This window comes from Anomaloglossus baeobatrachus, chromosome 3, assembly GCF_048569485.1.
Source record: "Anomaloglossus baeobatrachus isolate aAnoBae1 chromosome 3, aAnoBae1.hap1, whole genome shotgun sequence".
NCBI lineage: Eukaryota > Metazoa > Chordata > Amphibia > Anura > Aromobatidae > Anomaloglossus > Anomaloglossus baeobatrachus.
Genome location: NC_134355.1, coordinates 620072370 through 620091389, shown reverse-complemented (window position 1 = coordinate 620091389; position 19020 = coordinate 620072370). Strand labels below are relative to the sequence as shown.

General features: G+C 45.8%; 1 protein-coding gene across 3 annotated transcripts in view; it reads right to left on the bottom strand.

The window, feature by feature from the left end:
* Positions 1 to 19020, bottom strand: part of TAF1B (TATA-box binding protein associated factor, RNA polymerase I subunit B) — a 218471-nt gene that overhangs the window by 65501 nt on the left and 133950 nt on the right. For all 3 annotated transcript variants that reach the window (XM_075341102.1, XM_075341100.1, XM_075341101.1), the window contains exons 9-10: positions 14134 to 14281; positions 1133 to 1310 (exon numbers count right to left, since the gene is read on the bottom strand). In XM_075341102.1, coding sequence (XP_075197217.1) covers positions 1133 to 1310; positions 14134 to 14281 — 326 coding nt within the window. The remainder of the gene's footprint in view (positions 1 to 1132; positions 1311 to 14133; positions 14282 to 19020) is intronic.

Here is a 19020-nt window from a genome sequence, read left to right as displayed (position 1 = left end):
GTGACCAGCCCCCAGCCAGCAGCGACGCGTGGAAGCGATGCTGCGCTTGGTAACTAAGGTAAATATCTGGTAACTAACCGGATATTTACCTTGGTTACCAGCGCACACCGCTTAGCGCTGGCTCCCTGCACACCTAGCCAGAGTACACATCGGGTTAATTACCCGATGTTTAGTATGGCTACGTGTGCAGAGAGCAGGGAGCCGGCAGTGACAGTGAGAGCGGCGGACGCTGGTAACGAAGATAAATATCGGGTAACCAAAGACAGGGCTTCTTGGTTACTCGATGTTTACTGTGGTTACTAGCATCCGCAGAAGCCAGCTCCTGCTTCCTGCACATTTAGTTGTTGCTCTGTCGCTGTCACACACAGCGATATGTGCTTCACAGCAGGACAGCAACAACTAAAAAATGGTCCAGGACATTCAGCAACAACCAACGACCTCACAGCAGGGGCCAGGTTGTTGCTGGATGTCACACACCGCAACATCGCTAGCAACATCGCTGCTACGTCACAAAAGTCGTGCCTCAGCAGCGATGTTGCTAGCGATGTTGCTTAGTGTGACGGTACCTTTAGGGCAATCACTTTTTCTTAGCTGGGTCCTCAAACAATGTACTGATGGGACCGTACCCACAGCCAACCCACTAGGGAAAGATGGAATCTCAAAGAAGAACGTGGATGCAAATGCACAATTCCCCTGCAGCACCTCCACAGGAGAAATGCAGCATTACATGGTGGGTCCTCCAGAGACTTTTATAGCCACTTCTCCCGCACTTACTATATCAGAGGTCCTTCTTCTGTCTATTGTCACTACCTATCATAGTGGTGACTTCTACTCTGGGTAGATCATCAATATCAGATCGATGAGTAACACATCTGTATCTCCATCGATGTCCAGCAGATGATGGAAGAACACATTCAGTTAAATAGGAGCTGTGCTGCAATACCTGAGACTGGCCACTACATGGCGCACGGAGCTATGGTTTACCCAGCCCAGTACACAGGGGACTTGCTTGCGAATGGCTGATCGTGGGGGGGTTTCACCTCCCACCACCGTCATGTTAATCGTTTAATCCAGACTACCCCTTTAAGCTGAGATTTAACATGAGCCGTTTGGAGCCGTATCTGGGACTTACCATTCCAAGTCATCATTAAGTCCGAATATTAGCTTGAGAACAACTACTATTATGGCCGCAGCTTGTACATCATATGGGATCATCCTCTTGCGTTTTAACTTGGGATTATACGTCAAGACTTCGCTTTCGTACAGCCCGGTCTTCTTTGCCACAAAGCAAGTCCAATTATGCAGCTCATCTGATCAAGAGAATATCAAAGGAAGTCTAAGAAATTACATGGTATCAGATAAAAAATTAATCTAAGCATAGAAGTTACACACATATTGCAGCATTACGGTGCGTCCTGGTGGTTTCATAGGCTTGTACAAGAGCAACGATGTCAAATATCAGTGCAATATTTTAATTTATGCCAATCTCGGTTGGAGCTGCTAACATCAGTGGTGTCACTGCTGCTGCCAGCTCAGCGACTGACTGCAGCGCCGTCGACGTGACGTTACCACTGCAACGAATCTGACGTGGGCAGCAGCGGGGAATCTCGTGCTGAAACGCACAGCGGGGAATCTCGTGCTGAAACGCACAGCGGGGAATCTCGTGCTGAAACGCACAGCGGGGAATCTCGTGCTGAAACGCACAGCGGGGAATCTCGTGCTGGAAAGGAACAGTTTGTTTTATAGATATATGAGCATATGGATGAATATTTTTTTAAAAACAGGACAACTGTAACGTTTGAAAAATTGTATTAATATTAAACAAAACGTGAGACATCTATGGACTGAGTGGAAAGAGCTGAGTCCTATGTCTATCGTGTTGTTAGAGACACAGCCAACAACTAGACTTTCCGATGGGGTTGGCAGGCTGCACAAACCTAGTAGACAGCCCATCTCAGGTCTTCAAGTCGAAGCACATTTAAAGAGAACCTGTCATGTCATCCTGCAGATACAGGGTTAATCTGTAATGCTGCCCGGCCACTGTGCTGAAAGAAAGGCTACAGGGAGGAAATGAACCTTATTCCTCCCTGGAGCTGCCAGTTTCAGACAGAGGCACAGCTTCAGTCCTAGCTCCGTACTCAGTGAGTGGTGGCTGTAAGTACTTTGACAGCTCAATGTGCAGAGCATCAGTGAACAGCAAACTGTCAATCCAATTGCCACAGTGTGATTACAGCCCCCGCTCACTGTGCCCTGCACGCACTCTGGGTATACTCCTATCACTGAAAGGGAATCTGTCACCAGATTTTTGCTACCTGATCTGAGAAAAAGATAATGTACAGACAGAGACCCTGATTCCAGCGATGTGTCAATTACTGGGCTACTTGCTGTAGTTTTTCTAAAATCACTATTTCATCAGCAGGAGATTATCACTAGAGGACTAGTAAACCTGCTGCCAAACATGACCCCCCCCCCCACTGATTGGCAGCTTTCCACCTATGAACACTGTACACAAAAAACTGCCAATCAGTGATGTGGGCGGGGTTACACAGAGCTCAGCATTCACAGAACTGTTAGATCTACAGGTGAGAAAACCGTGCTTTTATAGAAAAGACAATAAGCAGCCCATTAAGTGACATCACTGGAATCAGGATCTCTGCCCCTTCAATATGCTACTCTCAGATGAGAAAGCAAAAACCTGGTGACTGTCTCTCTTGAAAGCTGGTGGCTCCCAGGAGGAGTAATGTTCATTTTCTCCTGGTAGCCTAGCTTTCAGTAAGACTGTTGGGCAGCATTGGACCGCTATTGACCTGCGGAGTAACCCCATATCTAACGGAAGGAGAGTATTGGGACATGACAGGTTCACATTAAGAGAATAGAAGATGATGCAAAGATTCTTCATAAAGCCGCAGTTACAGATGTCTGGAAGGGTTGGCGGTGTCCCCAAAAAAAGTGAATATGCACTCTGTGCCGATCCATACATGCAAGTTTTTGGGTGATGGTTATGGTATCATAAAACCTATACAATACGTGTAAGTGCTGTACTCTTTGGTGGTCAAAACGAAGCTGTCCTTATTGATATCAGATCACAATACCAAAGTACCCCATCATAAAGGTGGGGCAGCACAGCTGCAAAATACTGATGAGACAACCATTCACAACCTACAAATTCATGCAGGAGGCGGTTCCCCAGCATTATAAATGCAGACAGATGAGGCTTGTATAGTCCGTCAGTCACACAAATATATGAGGTGCACAGTGTTACAGCATACTGATGACTATTTTTAAGCCAGAAAGTGCATATCAACAAATCTGTGTGAGCAGAGCCCTATACAAGTCTCATCAGTGTGCATTTATAATCGTACACAACCATTGCCTCCATGCATCGGTAGGTTGTGAATGGTTGTCTCACAGTATTTTTAACCTTTATGATAGGGGCTGCAGCCTTCTGTAGTGCTTTGGAATTGTGATCCGATATCAGTAAGATAGGCTGCCCTTTTTTTCTTTGAGATTTTTTATTTTATTTGTCCCTCTCTGTGAAATACCGTACTCTATGACAGCCACATGAACAATGAATGGAGCAGTGTAGCTTGGAGCTTGTATTTTTTAAGGACAACTTAAACCACCCCCCATCCCCAACAAACGACCCCCCCCCCACTCCCGAAAAATCACTGACAGACAACATTTTTTACGGACACATTGGAAAGGTATATTAAATAATTATCCTCCTCTCTCATTCGCTCCTCATGCAACCGTCTCCAAGACTTCTCCCGAACATCCCCAGTCTTCTGGAACTCACTGCCTCAACACGTCAGATTATCTACTACACTTGCAAACTTCAAACGGAACCTAAAGACTCATCTGTTCAGAAATGCCTATAACCTTGAATGACCTCACTGCCCCACCACCGTGCGGAGCTGCCGCCCCACCACCGTGCGGAGCTGCCGCCCCACCACCGTGCGGAGCTGCCGCCCCACCACCGTGCGGAGCTGCCGCCCCACCACCGTGCGGAGCTGCCGCCCCACCACCGTGCGGAGCTGCCGCCCCACCACCGTGCGGAGCTGCCGCCCCACCTACACCCCACCTACTGTCTCCTCCCCATAATCCTATAGAATGTAAGCCCGCAAGGGCAGGGCCCTCTTCCCTCTGTACTAGTCTGTCTACTGTAACTTGTACATGTATTTTGTATGTAACCCCCTTCTCATGTACAGCACCATGGAATCAATGGTGCTCTATAAATAAATAATAATAATAATAATAATAATAATTAGGATTATTAGTGATCCAGGTCTACAGCCCCAAATTCTGCCATGAAGCCATCAGTGATTTTTGGTAAGGAGATGGATGTTTGAACACCGCGCCAAAGACCACTGATGCAGGAGATGAATTTAACGTGACTTTATTCCATGTTCAGGTCTACGCGTTTCAGGAGCGTCCGCTCCAGCAAAAAAGGGCAACCAGTCCAGTTAGCCCAGGCCAACACATCTAATGCACAAACAGGATGCAGCTGTTTGTGCATTAGATGTGTTGGCCTGGGCTAACTGGACTGGTTGCCATTTTTTGCTGGAGCGGACGCTCCTGAAACGCGTAGACCTGAACATGGAATAAAGTCACGTTAAATTCATCTCCTGCATCAGTGGTCTTTGGCGCGGTGTTCAAACATCCATCTCCTTACCAAAAATCATTATCACAGGGATGACTGCTGCCGTTGACCCAGTATATATGCCTGCATAGTGGTTGTGACTTTCACAACCATACTTGGTGAGTAACCTCTGTGAATCATACCCTTTCTGTTTTGTGGGGTAAGACCCTATTGCGCTCTCTTTCCACAGTGGTTTTCATGAAGCTATCAGTGGCATTCACTGTAAAATTATGACAATTCCAGTCATAAAAAAAATTAAAAATCAGAACAAGCTTCTCTAGCTTCCCAAAAATTACGACGCACCACATTATTGTCCACAGTCGGGGGGAAGGTCGTGCCCTCTGTAAGGATTGTCCAGGAAGCTCTGTATGGTCCGCTGCCACAGTCAGGATCGGGGGTCTCAGCTGTGTGCCCCCCAGCGATCAGCACGTTGTCGTCTGTGAGTAATTGGTACAAACCCTTTAAAATGTACACCCAGTAAATTAAGTTTTGGTGCACAACCGGTGGCCAGTCATGACGTTCTTCAAATTACCATCTAATCTATTATAAAAAGGTTTGTATCCAAGCGGATATGCTCTCCAAGGAAGCCGTCACGGTGCCAATACTTGTGCACCTGTGTCTAACACCCATGGAAACCCCATCTGAATGTCAGCCATATTGGGGTAATGAGCCAAGGTGATAATTAACGACATGTCAGAAGCCGAACAACCTGTTTGTCGATCAAGTAACATAGACACAAGCTGACCTCTGTGTGCGGTAAACACGCAGAACATGCAGGCCACCACTACAGCGAGAAAAAGCTCCACAATTCCCACATTTCCAGTCTAACGAGAAACTCGACTTGAGATTTATCAGACATCAGCGCACTCCGCCATCTCTCCCCGGTGCTAAAGACAAGAAATGCCACAAACAATTCACTGCCGGAGGGAAGAACCAGCCTGAAGGGCTCGGAAGACGGAAATTCCCAGAGACCTCTATGCGGAAGACCGAAGCAACAAATACTTAGTAACGTAATCAATAGCTAAACCCTTCCAGGGGTTATCCTCCTCAGTTTGCAGAGTTGGTCTATTACTTGATCGTGGTTTTCCTTGAACACTCAAGTCAGATGTGGTCTATGGTGATAAATCATCTGAGAAGAGGTCAGAAAGACAGAAATAGGAGGTACAGACTGTACAATCAGATCAAGCGCACTGACAGCGCCTCAGCTAACTCACTCTGCAGCAGCAGCAGCAGCAGACCGGGCAACAGACTATAGAAGGCAACCTGCAAAAGTATCAAAGACACCCAATTGCAAAAATTAAATTTCAGTCCCAAATGCATGGATTTAAGTAAAGAAAAAAAATTATCCACGAAGATGGACAACCCCCTTCAAACAGGAGAGGATGTAGTACCGCCTTAATACGATCTATTCAGACAATGACAATCAGCTCTGAACTCGCTATCTTGCCTTTGAAAGAGATCGGTCAGCAGGTTTTTGCAATAAAATCTGGAACAGCATGATTTACCAACAGAGGCTTTAACTCCAGCGATGTATCACTTATTGTAGTTTTGATAAAATCTTTTTGTTCTGCTGTATATGTAGCAGTGCTCATAATGCTGAGTTGTGTATAACTGCCTACACCACTGACTACACAGGAAGCTGACAAACTGTATAGTGCGAGAAAGCTGCCAATCAGTGATGGGGGCGGGGTTACACAGATTAGCTAGATTGAGTTGCATATGAAACGTAGTCCGGCAGTGATAATCTCCTGGTGATAAAACACTGATTTATTGAAACAACAACCAGCTGTTGAGCAAATGACACATTGTTGAAACCAGGCTCTCTGCCCTAGGTTATGCTGCTCTCAAAATAAAAAGCAAAAATCTCCTGACAGATTCCCTCTAAACTAAAGGTGGTGTCCGTCTGCAGAGTTCTCCTCTTCATTATTGTATTTAGAGAAAGTATTGCAGTGCGCATGCGGTCTTTGACCTTTCCCCGCACCTGCGCATTACAGTACTTTGCTCCTCAGGATGGCAGAGAGAAGTGCACATGCGCAGAAGGCTAATGGACCACACTATGTGGATGACATAGGACGCATCAGCCACACGGAGCAGAGAAGGAGGACAGCGATGGAAGGATGATAGGAGGCACCGGACTGAGACCAGCAATGCTCATCAGACCAGACTGCCCCACAGGTGAGAATATTATAAGGTGTTTTACCTTATATAGATCGGCTTGGGGACTTATGTTGTATACAAGAGGTCAATGGTGGTGGCCGCAGCTCTTAAGGATAAAACCTTGTGACCGTTTCCCTTTAAACAAGGCAAGCACCCTGAAACAGCTGTCTATACAGGAGACACGGCTTGACATTTATCCCTGGTCATTTTGCAAGGCTCATTAAAGAGTTGGACACTGACAAGGTGGAGCCCCATTAGGTGGTATTTTGCAAGATATTTGCTTTCATTTTGAGGAAACGCAAATTTGTAGACTTTTCTCCAAGGAGCGTTGCCTGTTCACATCAGGGCTGGCATCAGCACCTGGAACACCCAGGCAAATGCCAGGGCCCTGGACAGCCTGGGGGGCCCACTTGCCTTCACTTCTGATGCTCCCGGGCCGGGTTCCGGGAACCGCAGTCCTCGGCGGGAAACTACGGCTGCCGACCCTTTAAGGCGCACAGACCACAGCGTTCGCTGCGTCCTCCTGGTTTGAACTTCATCTGTGGGCGGAGCTACCGTGCGGCGTCCTGCTCAGTCCCGCAGATGGAGGCGCAGTGCCAGCAACCCCAAGCACAGCGCTTCCCTCCGGCACTGTGTGGGCCCCTCTCCACCATGACCTGAGCGGTATGTGCTACACCCCTCCCCCCCACTCGATCTGTATGTGCCCCCCCCCCCCCCCGATTTATAGGCCCCAGTGAGCTGTATAGGTTTCTCCCCCCTGAGATGTATGCCCTGCCCCCCCCAGAGCCGCGTGTGTCTGTCTCTCTGTAGGCAGCAGAGCTGTGTGTCTGTCTCTCTGTAGGCAGCAGAGCGGTGTCTTTCTGCATGCAGTAGAGCTGTGTTTGTGTCTATGTATACAGCAGAGCCGTGTGTGTGTCTGTATACAGCAGAGCCGTGAGTGTGTCTGTATACAGCAGAGCCGTGAGTGTGTCTGTATACAGCAGAGCAGTGTGTGTGTCTGTATACAGCAGAGCCGTGTGTGTGTCTGTATACAGCAGAGCCGTGTGTGTGTCTGTATACAGCAGAGCCGTGTGTGTGTCTGTATACAGCAGAGCCGTGTGTGTGTCTGTATACAGCAGAGCCGTGTGTGTGTCTGTATACAGCAGAGCCGTGTGTGTGTCTGTATACAGCAGAGCCGTGTGTGTCTGTATACAGCAGAGCCGTGTGTGTGTCTGTATACAGCAGAGCCGTGTGTGTGTCTGTATGCATTAAAGCTGTGTGTGTGTCTGTATGCATTAGAGCTGTGTGTGTGTCTGTATGCATTAGAGCTGTGTGTATGCAGCAGAGCTGTGTGTGTATGCAGCAGAGCGGTGTGTGTGTGTGTGTCTATGTATGAAGCAGAGGTGTATGTGTTGGTGTATGCAGTAGAGCTGTGTGTGCAGCAGAGCTTTGTGAATATATGCTGTTTGGGCAGAGCAGCAGACCTGTGTGTGCAGCAGAGCTGTGTGTATATACAGTTAGGTCCAGAAATATTTGGACAGTGACACAAGTTTTGTTATTTTAGCTGTTTACAAAAACATGTTCAGAAATACAATTATATATATAATATGGGCTGAAAGTGCACACTCCCAGCTGCAATACGAGAGTTTTCACATCCAAATCGGAGAAAGGGTTTAGGAATCATAGCTCTGTAATGCATAGCCTCCTCTTTTTCAAGGGACCAAAAGTAATTGGACAAGGGACTCTAAGGGCTGCAATTAACTCTGAAGGCGTCTCCCTCGTTAACCTGTAATCAATGAAGTAGTTAAAAGGTCTGGGGTTGATTACAGGTGTGTGGTTTTGCATTTGGAAGCTGTTGCTGTGACCAGACAACATGCGGTCTAAGGAACTCTCAATTGAGGTGAAGCAGAACATCCTGAGGCTGAAAAAAAAGAAAAAATCCATCAGAGAGATAGCAGACATGCTTGGAGTAGCAAAATCAACAGTCGGGTACATTCTGAGAAAAAAGGAATTGACTGGTGAGCTTGGGAACTCAAAAAGGCCTGGGCGTCCACGGATGACAACAGTGGTGGATGATCGCCGCATACTTTCTTTGGTGAAGAAGAACCCGTTCACAACATCAACTGAAGTCCAGAACACTCTCAGTGAAGTAGGTGTATCTGTCTCTAAGTCAACAGTAAAGAGAAGACTCCATGAAAGTAAATACAAAGGGTTCACATCTAGATGCAAACCATTCATCAATTCCAAAAATAGACAGGCCAGAGTTAAATTTGCTGAAAAACACCTCATGAAGCCAGCTCAGTTCTGGAAAAGTATTCTATGGACAGATGAGACAAAGATCAACCTGTACCAGAATGATGGGAAGAAAAAAGTTTGGAGAAGAAAGGGAACGGCACATGATCCAAGGCACACCACATCCTCTGTAAAACATGGTGGAGGCAACGTGATGGCATGGGCATGCATGGCTTTCAATGGCACTGGGTAACTTGTGTTTATTGATGACATAACAGCAGACAAGAGTAGCCGGATGAATTCTGAAGTGTACCGGGATATACTTTCTGCCCAGATTCAGCCAAATGCCGCAAAGTTGATCGGACGGCGCTTCATAGTACAGATGGACAATGACCCCAAGCATACAGCCAAAGCTACCCAGGAGTTCATGAGTGCAAAAAAGTGGAACATTCTGCAATGGCCAAGTCAATCACCAGATCTTAACCCAATTGAGCATGCATTTCACTTGCTCAAATCCAGACTTAAGACGGAAAGACCCACAAACAAGCAAGACCTGAAGGCTGCGGCTGTAAAGGCCTGGCAAAGCATTAAGAAGGAGGAAACCCAGCGTTTGGTGATGTCCATGGGTTCCAGACTTAAGGCAGTGATTGCCTCCAAAGGATTTGCAACAAAATATTGAAAATAAAAATATTTTGTTTGGGTTTGGCTTATTTGTCCAATTACTTTTGACCTCCTAAAATGTGGAGTGTTTGTAAAGAAATGTGTACAATTCCTACAATTTCTATCAGATATTTTTGTTCAAACCTTCAAATTAAACGTTACAATCTGCACTTAAATTCTGTTGTAGAGGTTTCATTTCAAATCCAATGTGGTGGCATGCAGAGCCCAACTCGCGAAAATTGTGTCACTGTCCAAATATTTCTGGACCTAACTGTATACTCATTGGGCAGCAGAGCTGTGTGTGCAGCAGAGCTGTGTGTATATATACTCATTGGGCAGCAGAGCTGTGTGTGTATATGTATGTGTATATATGTATGTATGTGTATATAAATTATATATATCTATGGATGGATCAGAGCTGTGCGTGCGCGCCCCCCCCCCCCCCGGAGACATATGTGCAGCCCCCCAGAGCACTATGCAACCCACCCCAGTAATGTGTATACCGCCAGAGCTGTTTGCTACTCCAGTAACATCTATGCCTATGCCCTCCAGTAATGTCTATGCCCCCTGCGATGTATATATTGTAGCCCCCAGCCCCATCTGTGATGTATACACAGCAGTGACGGCCATGTCTGTTAGTGACGGCCATCAAGTAGCACAGCCAGATGCCCAGGAGGAGCTGGATGGAGACAAGCGGGGAGGTGTGTGTGTGCATGTATGATGTGTATCCGTGTATGTCAGTGTATATGACTCTGTATAGATTTGTCTGTTTATGAGTATTTTTGTGAGTTTGTCTTTAAATGTATATGTACGAGTACTTATCTGTGTATTTGCGTGTGTGTGTGTGTGTGGATGGGGCCCACTGTGACTCTTCCGCCCGGGGCCTACAAAAACAGGGAGCCGCCCCTGGTTCACATGTCCAGTAATCATTCATAAGAATGGATCCTGCAGAGAACTGTTGGGAAAAAAAGTCCTGCGAACAACTTTTTTTTTAATCAGTCGTTAAATAACAGATTTGTGCAGGATCTAATTTTTGAAAAAACATTGGCGTCTATGGAGAATGGATCCATTAACGGATTGCTATTTAGGCATCTGTTTTTCTTGCATTTGTAATGGTTCAGTTGTTTTTTTTACAGGATCAGTTACAAAATGGAAGATAAGTAGCAATCAGAGTCCATGTTAAAAAATAAAAAATGGATTAGACAAATCTTTTTTGCCAATGGATTTCTGCAGGATCTGCTCTAACGGATGATTAAAGGACATGTTCTTAGGCGAAAGTTCACTAGTTATGATGAGCGAGCACTACCATGCTCAGGTCTCGTAACAAGCAGTTTGACACTTGGAAGGGCTCAACTTGTGCACAGAGTATAATGGAAGTGTATAGGAAACTAGAGCATTTTTCACACAAACTTCAAGAAGCCCCCAGAAATGGATGGAAATAAAGCGCTGCAGAGTCTGAAGTGGCAGCAATGAGTCCGGATCTAAACCTCATTGACACCTATGGAGAGAACTTAAAATTGCTGTTGGGAGAAGACGCCTTCACATAGGACAGACAGAAGGGTCCAAAATTCCAGGTGAGAGGTGTAAGAAGCTGTTGATGGTCATAGGAAGAGATTGATTACAGGTATTTATTCCAAAGGATGTGCAACCAAATATTAAGTTGGGGGGGACAATTATGTCCGAACCATTTTTGGAGTTCTGTGTGAAATTCTGAGGCACCAGGTAACCTGCCCTGCTGGTGCGTTGTCGCTGCAGCAGTGGTTGGCATGTGGTGCTGCACCTTTAAAGGGGGCGTTATACGCAGCGATATCGCTGGTGAATGCACCCGCCCCCGTCGATTGTGCGTCACGGACAAATCGCTGCCCGTGGCGCACAACATCGTTAGGAGCAGTCACACAGACTTACCTGCCTAGCGACGTCGCTGTTGCCGGTGAACCGCCTCCTTTCTAAGGGGGCGGTTCGTGCGGCGTCACAGCGGCGTCACTAAGTGGCCACCCAATAGAAGCAGAGGGGCGGAGATGAGCGGCCGTAACATCCCGCCCACCTCCTTCCTTCCTCATTGCCGGCGGCCGCAGGTAAGCTGCAGTTCGTCGTTCCTGCGGTGTCACACGTAGCGATGTGTGCTGCCTCGGGAACGAAGAACAACTTGCGTCCACTGTAATCAACGATTTTTTTGAAAATGAATGACGTGTCAACGATAAGGTGAATATTTTTGATCGTTAACCGCTGGTATCACACGCAACGACGTCGCTAACAATCTCGGATGTGCGTCACGGAATCCGTGACCCCGGCGATATATCGTTAGATATGTCGTTGCGTGTAACGGGGCCTTAAGGCTTCAGATAAGTTAGGAACCCACTGATAGGTTCCCAGTGATGTGGCGGTGGGCTTCATACAGTCTGATCAGAAAGTTAAACCAAGAACCTCATGTTCAGGCACATAAAATGTTTGCCTAGCAGCATTAGATCAACATATGAATTTTGGATGTGCAGTTCATGTCTATTTCTCCGGCTATGTTGTAACCAAATATTAAACTTGAGGGTGCCAATAATTTTGTCCAGTTCATTTTTGGAGGTATGTGTGAAGTTTTGACCAATTTGTCACACGTTTTGTTATACATGGTTATTTCCTTCGTGTATATTGGAACAATAATTTAAAAAGAGAAAAAAAACCCCTCTATTTTAGTTTTGTTCCAATTGGTGGCTCAGTGGTTAGCACTGCAGTCTTGCAGCGCTGGGGTTCTGGGTTCAAATTCCACCAAGGACACCATCTGCAAGGAGTTTGTATGTTCTCCCCGTGTTTGCGTGGGTTTCCTCCCACACTCCAAAGACATACAGATGGGGACCTTAGATTGTGAGCCCCAATGGGGACAGTGTTCCTGATGTATGTAAAGTGCTGTGCAATTAATAGCGCTATATAAAGGAATACATTTTACTATAATAATTTTCTGGGAGAAAGACTTAATTTTCTGAAGCAATTTTAAGGGTGCCAGCACTTTCAACCATGACTGTATACATATTACATATATAAAATATATCACAAAAGTGAGTGCACACCTCACTTTTTTTTTTTTTTTTAGTTCATCTTTTCATGGGACAACACTGAATTGTGAGTTTTGGCACCCACCTCCACATTGCTCTTTTAAGAGAATCTGTCAGCAGCATTTTACCAAGTACAGACAAGGCCATATCGGAGCCATCATACTGATTACAATTAAACCGGAGTTGAAGAAATCAATTTTACATGTTTTCTTAAACCTGTGTTTCAAGTTTTCTTCTCTTCATATCTTCATACAGGACTGGAGGAAGGGTCTTCAGCTCTGTTCCAGCCCCTATACAGCCTCTGCGTAACCTCTACGGGGCACTTTGCACACTACAACATCGCAAGCCGATGCTGCGATGCCGAGCGCGATAGTCCCCGCCCCCGTCGCAGCTGCGATATCTTGTGATTGCTGCCGTAGCGAACATTATCGCTACGGCAGCTTCACATGTACTCACCTGCCCTGCGACGTCGCTCTGGCCGGCGAACCGCCTCATTACTAAGGGGGCGGGTCGTGCGGCGTTACTGCGACGTCACACGGCAGGTGGCCAATAGGAGTGGAGGGGCGGAGATGAGCGGGATGTAAACATCCCGCCCACCTTCTTCCTTCCGCATAGCCGACAGGAGCCGCAGTGACGCCGGTAGGAGATGCTCCTCGCTCCTGTGACTTCACACACAGCGATGTGTGCTGCCGCAGGAGCGAGGAACAACATCGGACCGTCGCGTCAGCGTAATTATGGAATTCGCCGACGCTACACCGATGATACGATTACAACGATTTTGCGCTCGTTAATCGTATCATCTAGGATTTACACACTACGATGCCGAGAGCGACGCAGGAAGTGCGTCACTTTCGACATGACCCCACCGACATCGCACCTGCGATGTCGTAGTGTGCAAAGTACCCCTACGTCTCTTTTCTTTATCTTTTTTTTTTAAATTTTGTGCATTGCTTGCGCAGATTGATCTCTGAGCAGTTTTCAGTAAAATGGTGCCAGAGGCTGAACATGCGCAGATTGGTTCAGTAAAATGGTGCCGGCGGCACAGAGCAATCTGCACATGCGCAGCCTCTGGCACCATTTTACTGAAGACTGCCCAGAGATCAATCTGCACAATCAATCCACCTGCGGCTAGGACGGCGTCAGTACAAAATTTAAATCCTTTTGTGTCTTGACCTTATGGGCCACATATAATGATGTGGTGGGCCAGATTTGGCCTGTAGGCCTACAGTTTAACACCCCCAGCCCAGACCCTCTTTACGTAGAGCAACAATTCTTTTTTTTCCAGATCCTCAGAGAATTCTTTACCATGAGGAGCCATGATGAACTTCTAGTGATGGGTTCAGGTTAACACTGTTCTAGATCATTAAAAAATACACACCTATAGATAACAGTCAGACATCCCAGAGAGAAAAAAAATACAATTACCTGGCAGATTCACTTCCATTAGATACTTCAAACACAGCACATTAGGGTGGTAATAGCAGGTGTCCGTTACTGGAGGGAATGGAGGTAATTGCAGAAATTTTCCAAGGTCATGTGAGATATCCAGAATTTTTTTGTACACTGGAAAGTTCTATAAGGAAATAGATGAAAAGGTTTCAGACTTTTAGCCAGAATTCAATTTTAATAAATTTTGTAAGATAATGAAGAGTTCAGGTTTAAAAGGGGCTTTCCACTACATTAAAAAGGTGTAAAATACCAAAAATAAAAATACAGCAGGTACTCGCCTTCCCTCGGTCCAGCACTGGTGACATGTTGACATCGTTGCTGCAGCAAATCACTCAGCGGCTCATGGCAGCACAACCGCTAACCTCTTGGCACTGAGTCCATCCTTCAGCAGCTTGAATGCTGTTGGATGAGCATGTTCAAATGCACCAAATGACCCTGTTCAATAAAACATCTGTAATGCACAGGTTGTCTTTGCCCTTTCCCCGCACCTGCATATTACAGCACTTTGCTTAGGGCAGAGCAAAGTGCGCATGCGCAGGAGAGCAATGGAGGGTGTTGTGTGGATGATGTAGGATGCGTCATCCACTCAAAATAAGACGGCAATTGCAAGGATAGAGAATGCGACAGACCTGAGAACAGTGACGCCCATCGGACCGAAATGTATGGGACCGTCCCGCTGGTGAGTAGGTGACAAGTTCCCTTTAAGGCCTCAAACATCCGTATTTAAACATGTATGTGAAAAAGAAAAAAAATAATAGTACTGGTGTTATTAGTGTTTGTTCATGGATAAATCAATAAATTACAAAGCTTTTATTAACCGTATGAGCATTATTGTGAGAAATATGATGAGAATTATGACAGAGGTCAGTCAGCTGTCCCTGTACATCCAACCAACCTCCTACGCTTCAGCAAAAAATCCCTTTAGATCTATTCAGCAGATAGCCAAGGTGCCAACTCTCCATTAGGTCCAATGAAGCCAGCACAAAAACCCTTCTGCTGACCAGCAAGGAGGAGGGGCGGCCAACTCAGTTTCTTACAAGTAAATTTCAGATCAGGCTCTCCAGCCTTAACGGAGCTGTTGAAAGTTACAATATTGTGGAGTGTGTTGCTCCCACAAATAAGATAGGCAAATACCACATATTTCCGCTAAATTGTAAGACGTGCGCAGCCATCAATCATTAACTCCCTGAAGGAAGCCCACAGACCTATCATATTTCCTATCTATTGCTAGATCAAATAATAAGTGGAAATATAATATTCCTGTCTATTTGAGACGCTCCGGGGCGGAGATATGAGGGAAACTGAAAATCCATATTTCCCTGGAAGAGAAAAAGCAAACCCACGGCCAACCCAGTCCTAGGTCATCAGGTGGGAGGGGACATGGAGTGTGGCCAGATTCATAACCTCAGTGGGGACATCTTGTGTCATTCTTTTCCGGGTGGCCTTGTGCGATACACGTGGGAGAAGGCAATTAAATATATAGAATTTAATCTTGGGCCGTTTCTTGTATCTCTATTCTGAATACCATATCTGTGCGCTCGGTTTAGTTTTACACGCTACCTTGGCTGGTTTCTGGCCAGATATAGTCCTGTTAACAAACCAGGCCTGTATCTAACGAAGAACTGGTGGCAGTCTACCACACTGTACCAGACCAGCAGAATTCTGTTCCACTGGGGCTAGCGGAAAGTTCCTATGGGTTTGTCGGCATTGTGGGAAAGCTGGGTGCCGCGCCGGAGGTTGCACGGCCGACTCTGTTCCACTCCCCTTGCCCACGGGGACAGGAGGGGTCAGTGCTGCATCATACCAATCGGACCTTATGTACCCCTTGGGGGCATGGAACGTCAAGTGTTGGGACCATGCAAGATGACCTCATCACTTCCGCCAACGTATTAGAGACGTCAGGGTGGAGCTGCGGAGTGCGGTGTCGTTACAGATTGATAGGGTTGCGACCGAGCAGAGGGACGTCTGAGTGACTCTCCGAGGCCCAGTTCGTGACAAACCTTTGCACCATTAACCCCTTAACGACTGCGGGCAGTAATATTACATCCTAGCGGTCATAATGTTACTGCCCGCGGTCTGCTGCCGGCAGCATGCCGCGATCGGCGCACATCTCAGCTGATTTTCACAGCTGAGATTTGTGCCTGCTAGGCACGAGCAGAATTGTTATCTGCTTGTGCCGTTTAACCAGTTAAATGGCGCTGTCAATATGTGACAGCGCCATTATAATAGCATCAGCGGTAAAGTTTTACTTACCGCCCAATACTGGAAGTCACGTGACGTGATTACGTGACTTCCGGTGGTTGTCATGGTAGCACAGGGTCATGTGATGACTCCTGTACTACACATGAATTGCTTTCAGATTCACTCGGCCCGCAGCCGAGTGAAGCAGAAAATGAGCATATCTGCTGTATAGGTGTGATCAGCAGATATGGCAGAGCGATCGGATTGTTGATCGCTATAGCACCCTATGGGGACTAGGAAAATAAAAATTAAAAAAAAAAAAAAAAAAAAAAAAGGTAAAAAAAAAAGTTTTAAAAAATTAAACAAAAACCTAAAAAGTGCAAATATCTTTTGCCCAGTTGAAAATTGAAGGGTTAAAAAAAATGAAAATTACAAACATTTGGTATCGCCGCGTTCAGAAACGCCCAATCTATCAAAATATAAAATCAATTAAATCTGATCAGTAAACTGCGTAGCGGCAAAAAAATTCCAAATGACTTTTTTTGTCGCCATAACTTTTGCGCAAAATGCAATAACAGGCGATCAAAATGTAGCATCTGCGCAAAAATGGTACTGTTAAAAACGTCAGCTCGTGACGCAAAAAATAAGCCACCACTGAGCCATAGATCCTGAAAAATGACAATGCTACGGGTCACGGAATATGGCGTAAAACGGGTGCCACTTTTTTTTGGACAAAGTTCCGATATCTTAACCCCTTATATAAAAGTAAACCTATACATGTTTGGTGTCTACAAACTCGCACTGACCTGAGGCATCAGACCCACGCATTGGTTTTACCATATAGTGAACACAGTGAATAAAATATCTCAAAAATAATAGTGCTATCGCCCTTTTTTTGCAATTTTTCTGCATTTGGAATTTGTTTGCCGTTTTCCAGTACACTATATGGTAAAACCTATGCTTTCATTTAAAAGAACAGCTCGTTCCGCAAAAAATTAGCCCTCACATGACCATATTGACTGAAAAATAAAAAGTTACGTCTCTCAGAAGAATGGCGAAAAAAACCCAAAAACCGGAAAGCAAAAAAAAAAAATCGGCCAGTCATGAAGGGGTTAAATATACACAGCTGTCATCCCTGTGCTGTACGGGTTTTTCTTGCACCCACAGACTTGTATCATCAGTTATCATCTGCGATACTGGGAAAAAAAAACATGTGAATAGCACCATAGGTTAGAATGGATAAGTGCTGTATCAGTGAAAAAAAAAAAAAAACGGACACAACTTGTGCGTGCCACTACAGACATGTGAATGAGGCGGAAGGGGAATATGCAGCCTCCAATTTTGATCAGAAACACAAAAGGTCCAAATGTGGCAGCTGTGGGAAATACATTAGAATTTCATTTTAGACCAAAAGAAAACATTTTGGGCAATAATTTTTCTATAAACACAGAAATCGTAGTTTGTACCGGTGCATAAATAGGAGATGGAGGCAGATCGAGCTCTGCGTTACGTCCATGCTTGGTATACGCTGGTAGCGGTAGTTTTGCACTGAGGAGTCGGGGGTCACAATCATTGATATAGTTGGGGGCTCCTCTGTTTCTGGTGCAGATTTGCAGTCTCTAACATACAGATCAACTCTCAATTCTAAAAGATACTTATACTTGTAAGCACACAATGTATCTGTCACGCAGAGCGCTCATAGAGCAGGTCTCACCTAGTGCCTGTATGTATACTCTCCACCCACGCCATATAATCCTCAGCTTTTCAATGAAGGGTACAGCTAATAACAAAAAAGCTGCACATTTACTAGGAGACAGTCTGCCAGTATCAGCGAGGAGTAATGACTAATGTGTCTTCTGGAGACAATGGAAACGAATGCAAGACAAGCACAGGTCAATACCGGGGTGGAGCAATGCCGCCAGACCCCCAAACTCTCCATAGTGTTATTAGGTGCGGTATATACTCCACCAGTGCAGGCAGTATATAGGGAAAATTATATATCACCAATTAAATATTTCACTGGAGATGGGTTGCATGGCATTAATTCAATGTTGCATGATTCACCCTCCCTGCCTCCCCTGCTTGGGTCGCAGCCCAATGAAAGTGAATGTAAAAAGTCATGTAATGATGATAATCTCCCCGATGCTGGCCTCTATTCACACATAGAAGGAGCTCAGCAGGGGGGGGGGAACAATTCTGCATCGAAATGCAACATCTGAGTCACTGCCGCAGCCATCCAAATTCATTGCAGTAGTTGCCCTGCCTAGGACCTTGTCTTCTCATAAGGTTATTGGGACATAAGGAGTGCCTATAGGAGTAGAAGCAGAACACTAAATGGAGACGTCCCCCCCTCTAATAAGGGATATCAACAAATCTCATTAAAAGGGAATCTGTCACCAGGTTTTTGCTATGTAATCTGAGAGCAGTATGATGTAGGGGCTGAGACACTGATTGTCAGTGATGTGTCACTTATTGGGCAGCTTGCTGTCATTTTGATAAACCAGTGATTGTATCTGCTACAGATCTAGCAGATCTCAGAATGCTGAACCCTGTATAACCCCACCCACACCTCTGATCGTCAGCTTTCTGTCTATGCACAGTAAACGTAGAGTTTTGCAAAATCAGTGGTGGGGGCGGCCTTACACAGAGTAGTTGACTTGAAGGCACAAGACAAGCCTTGTA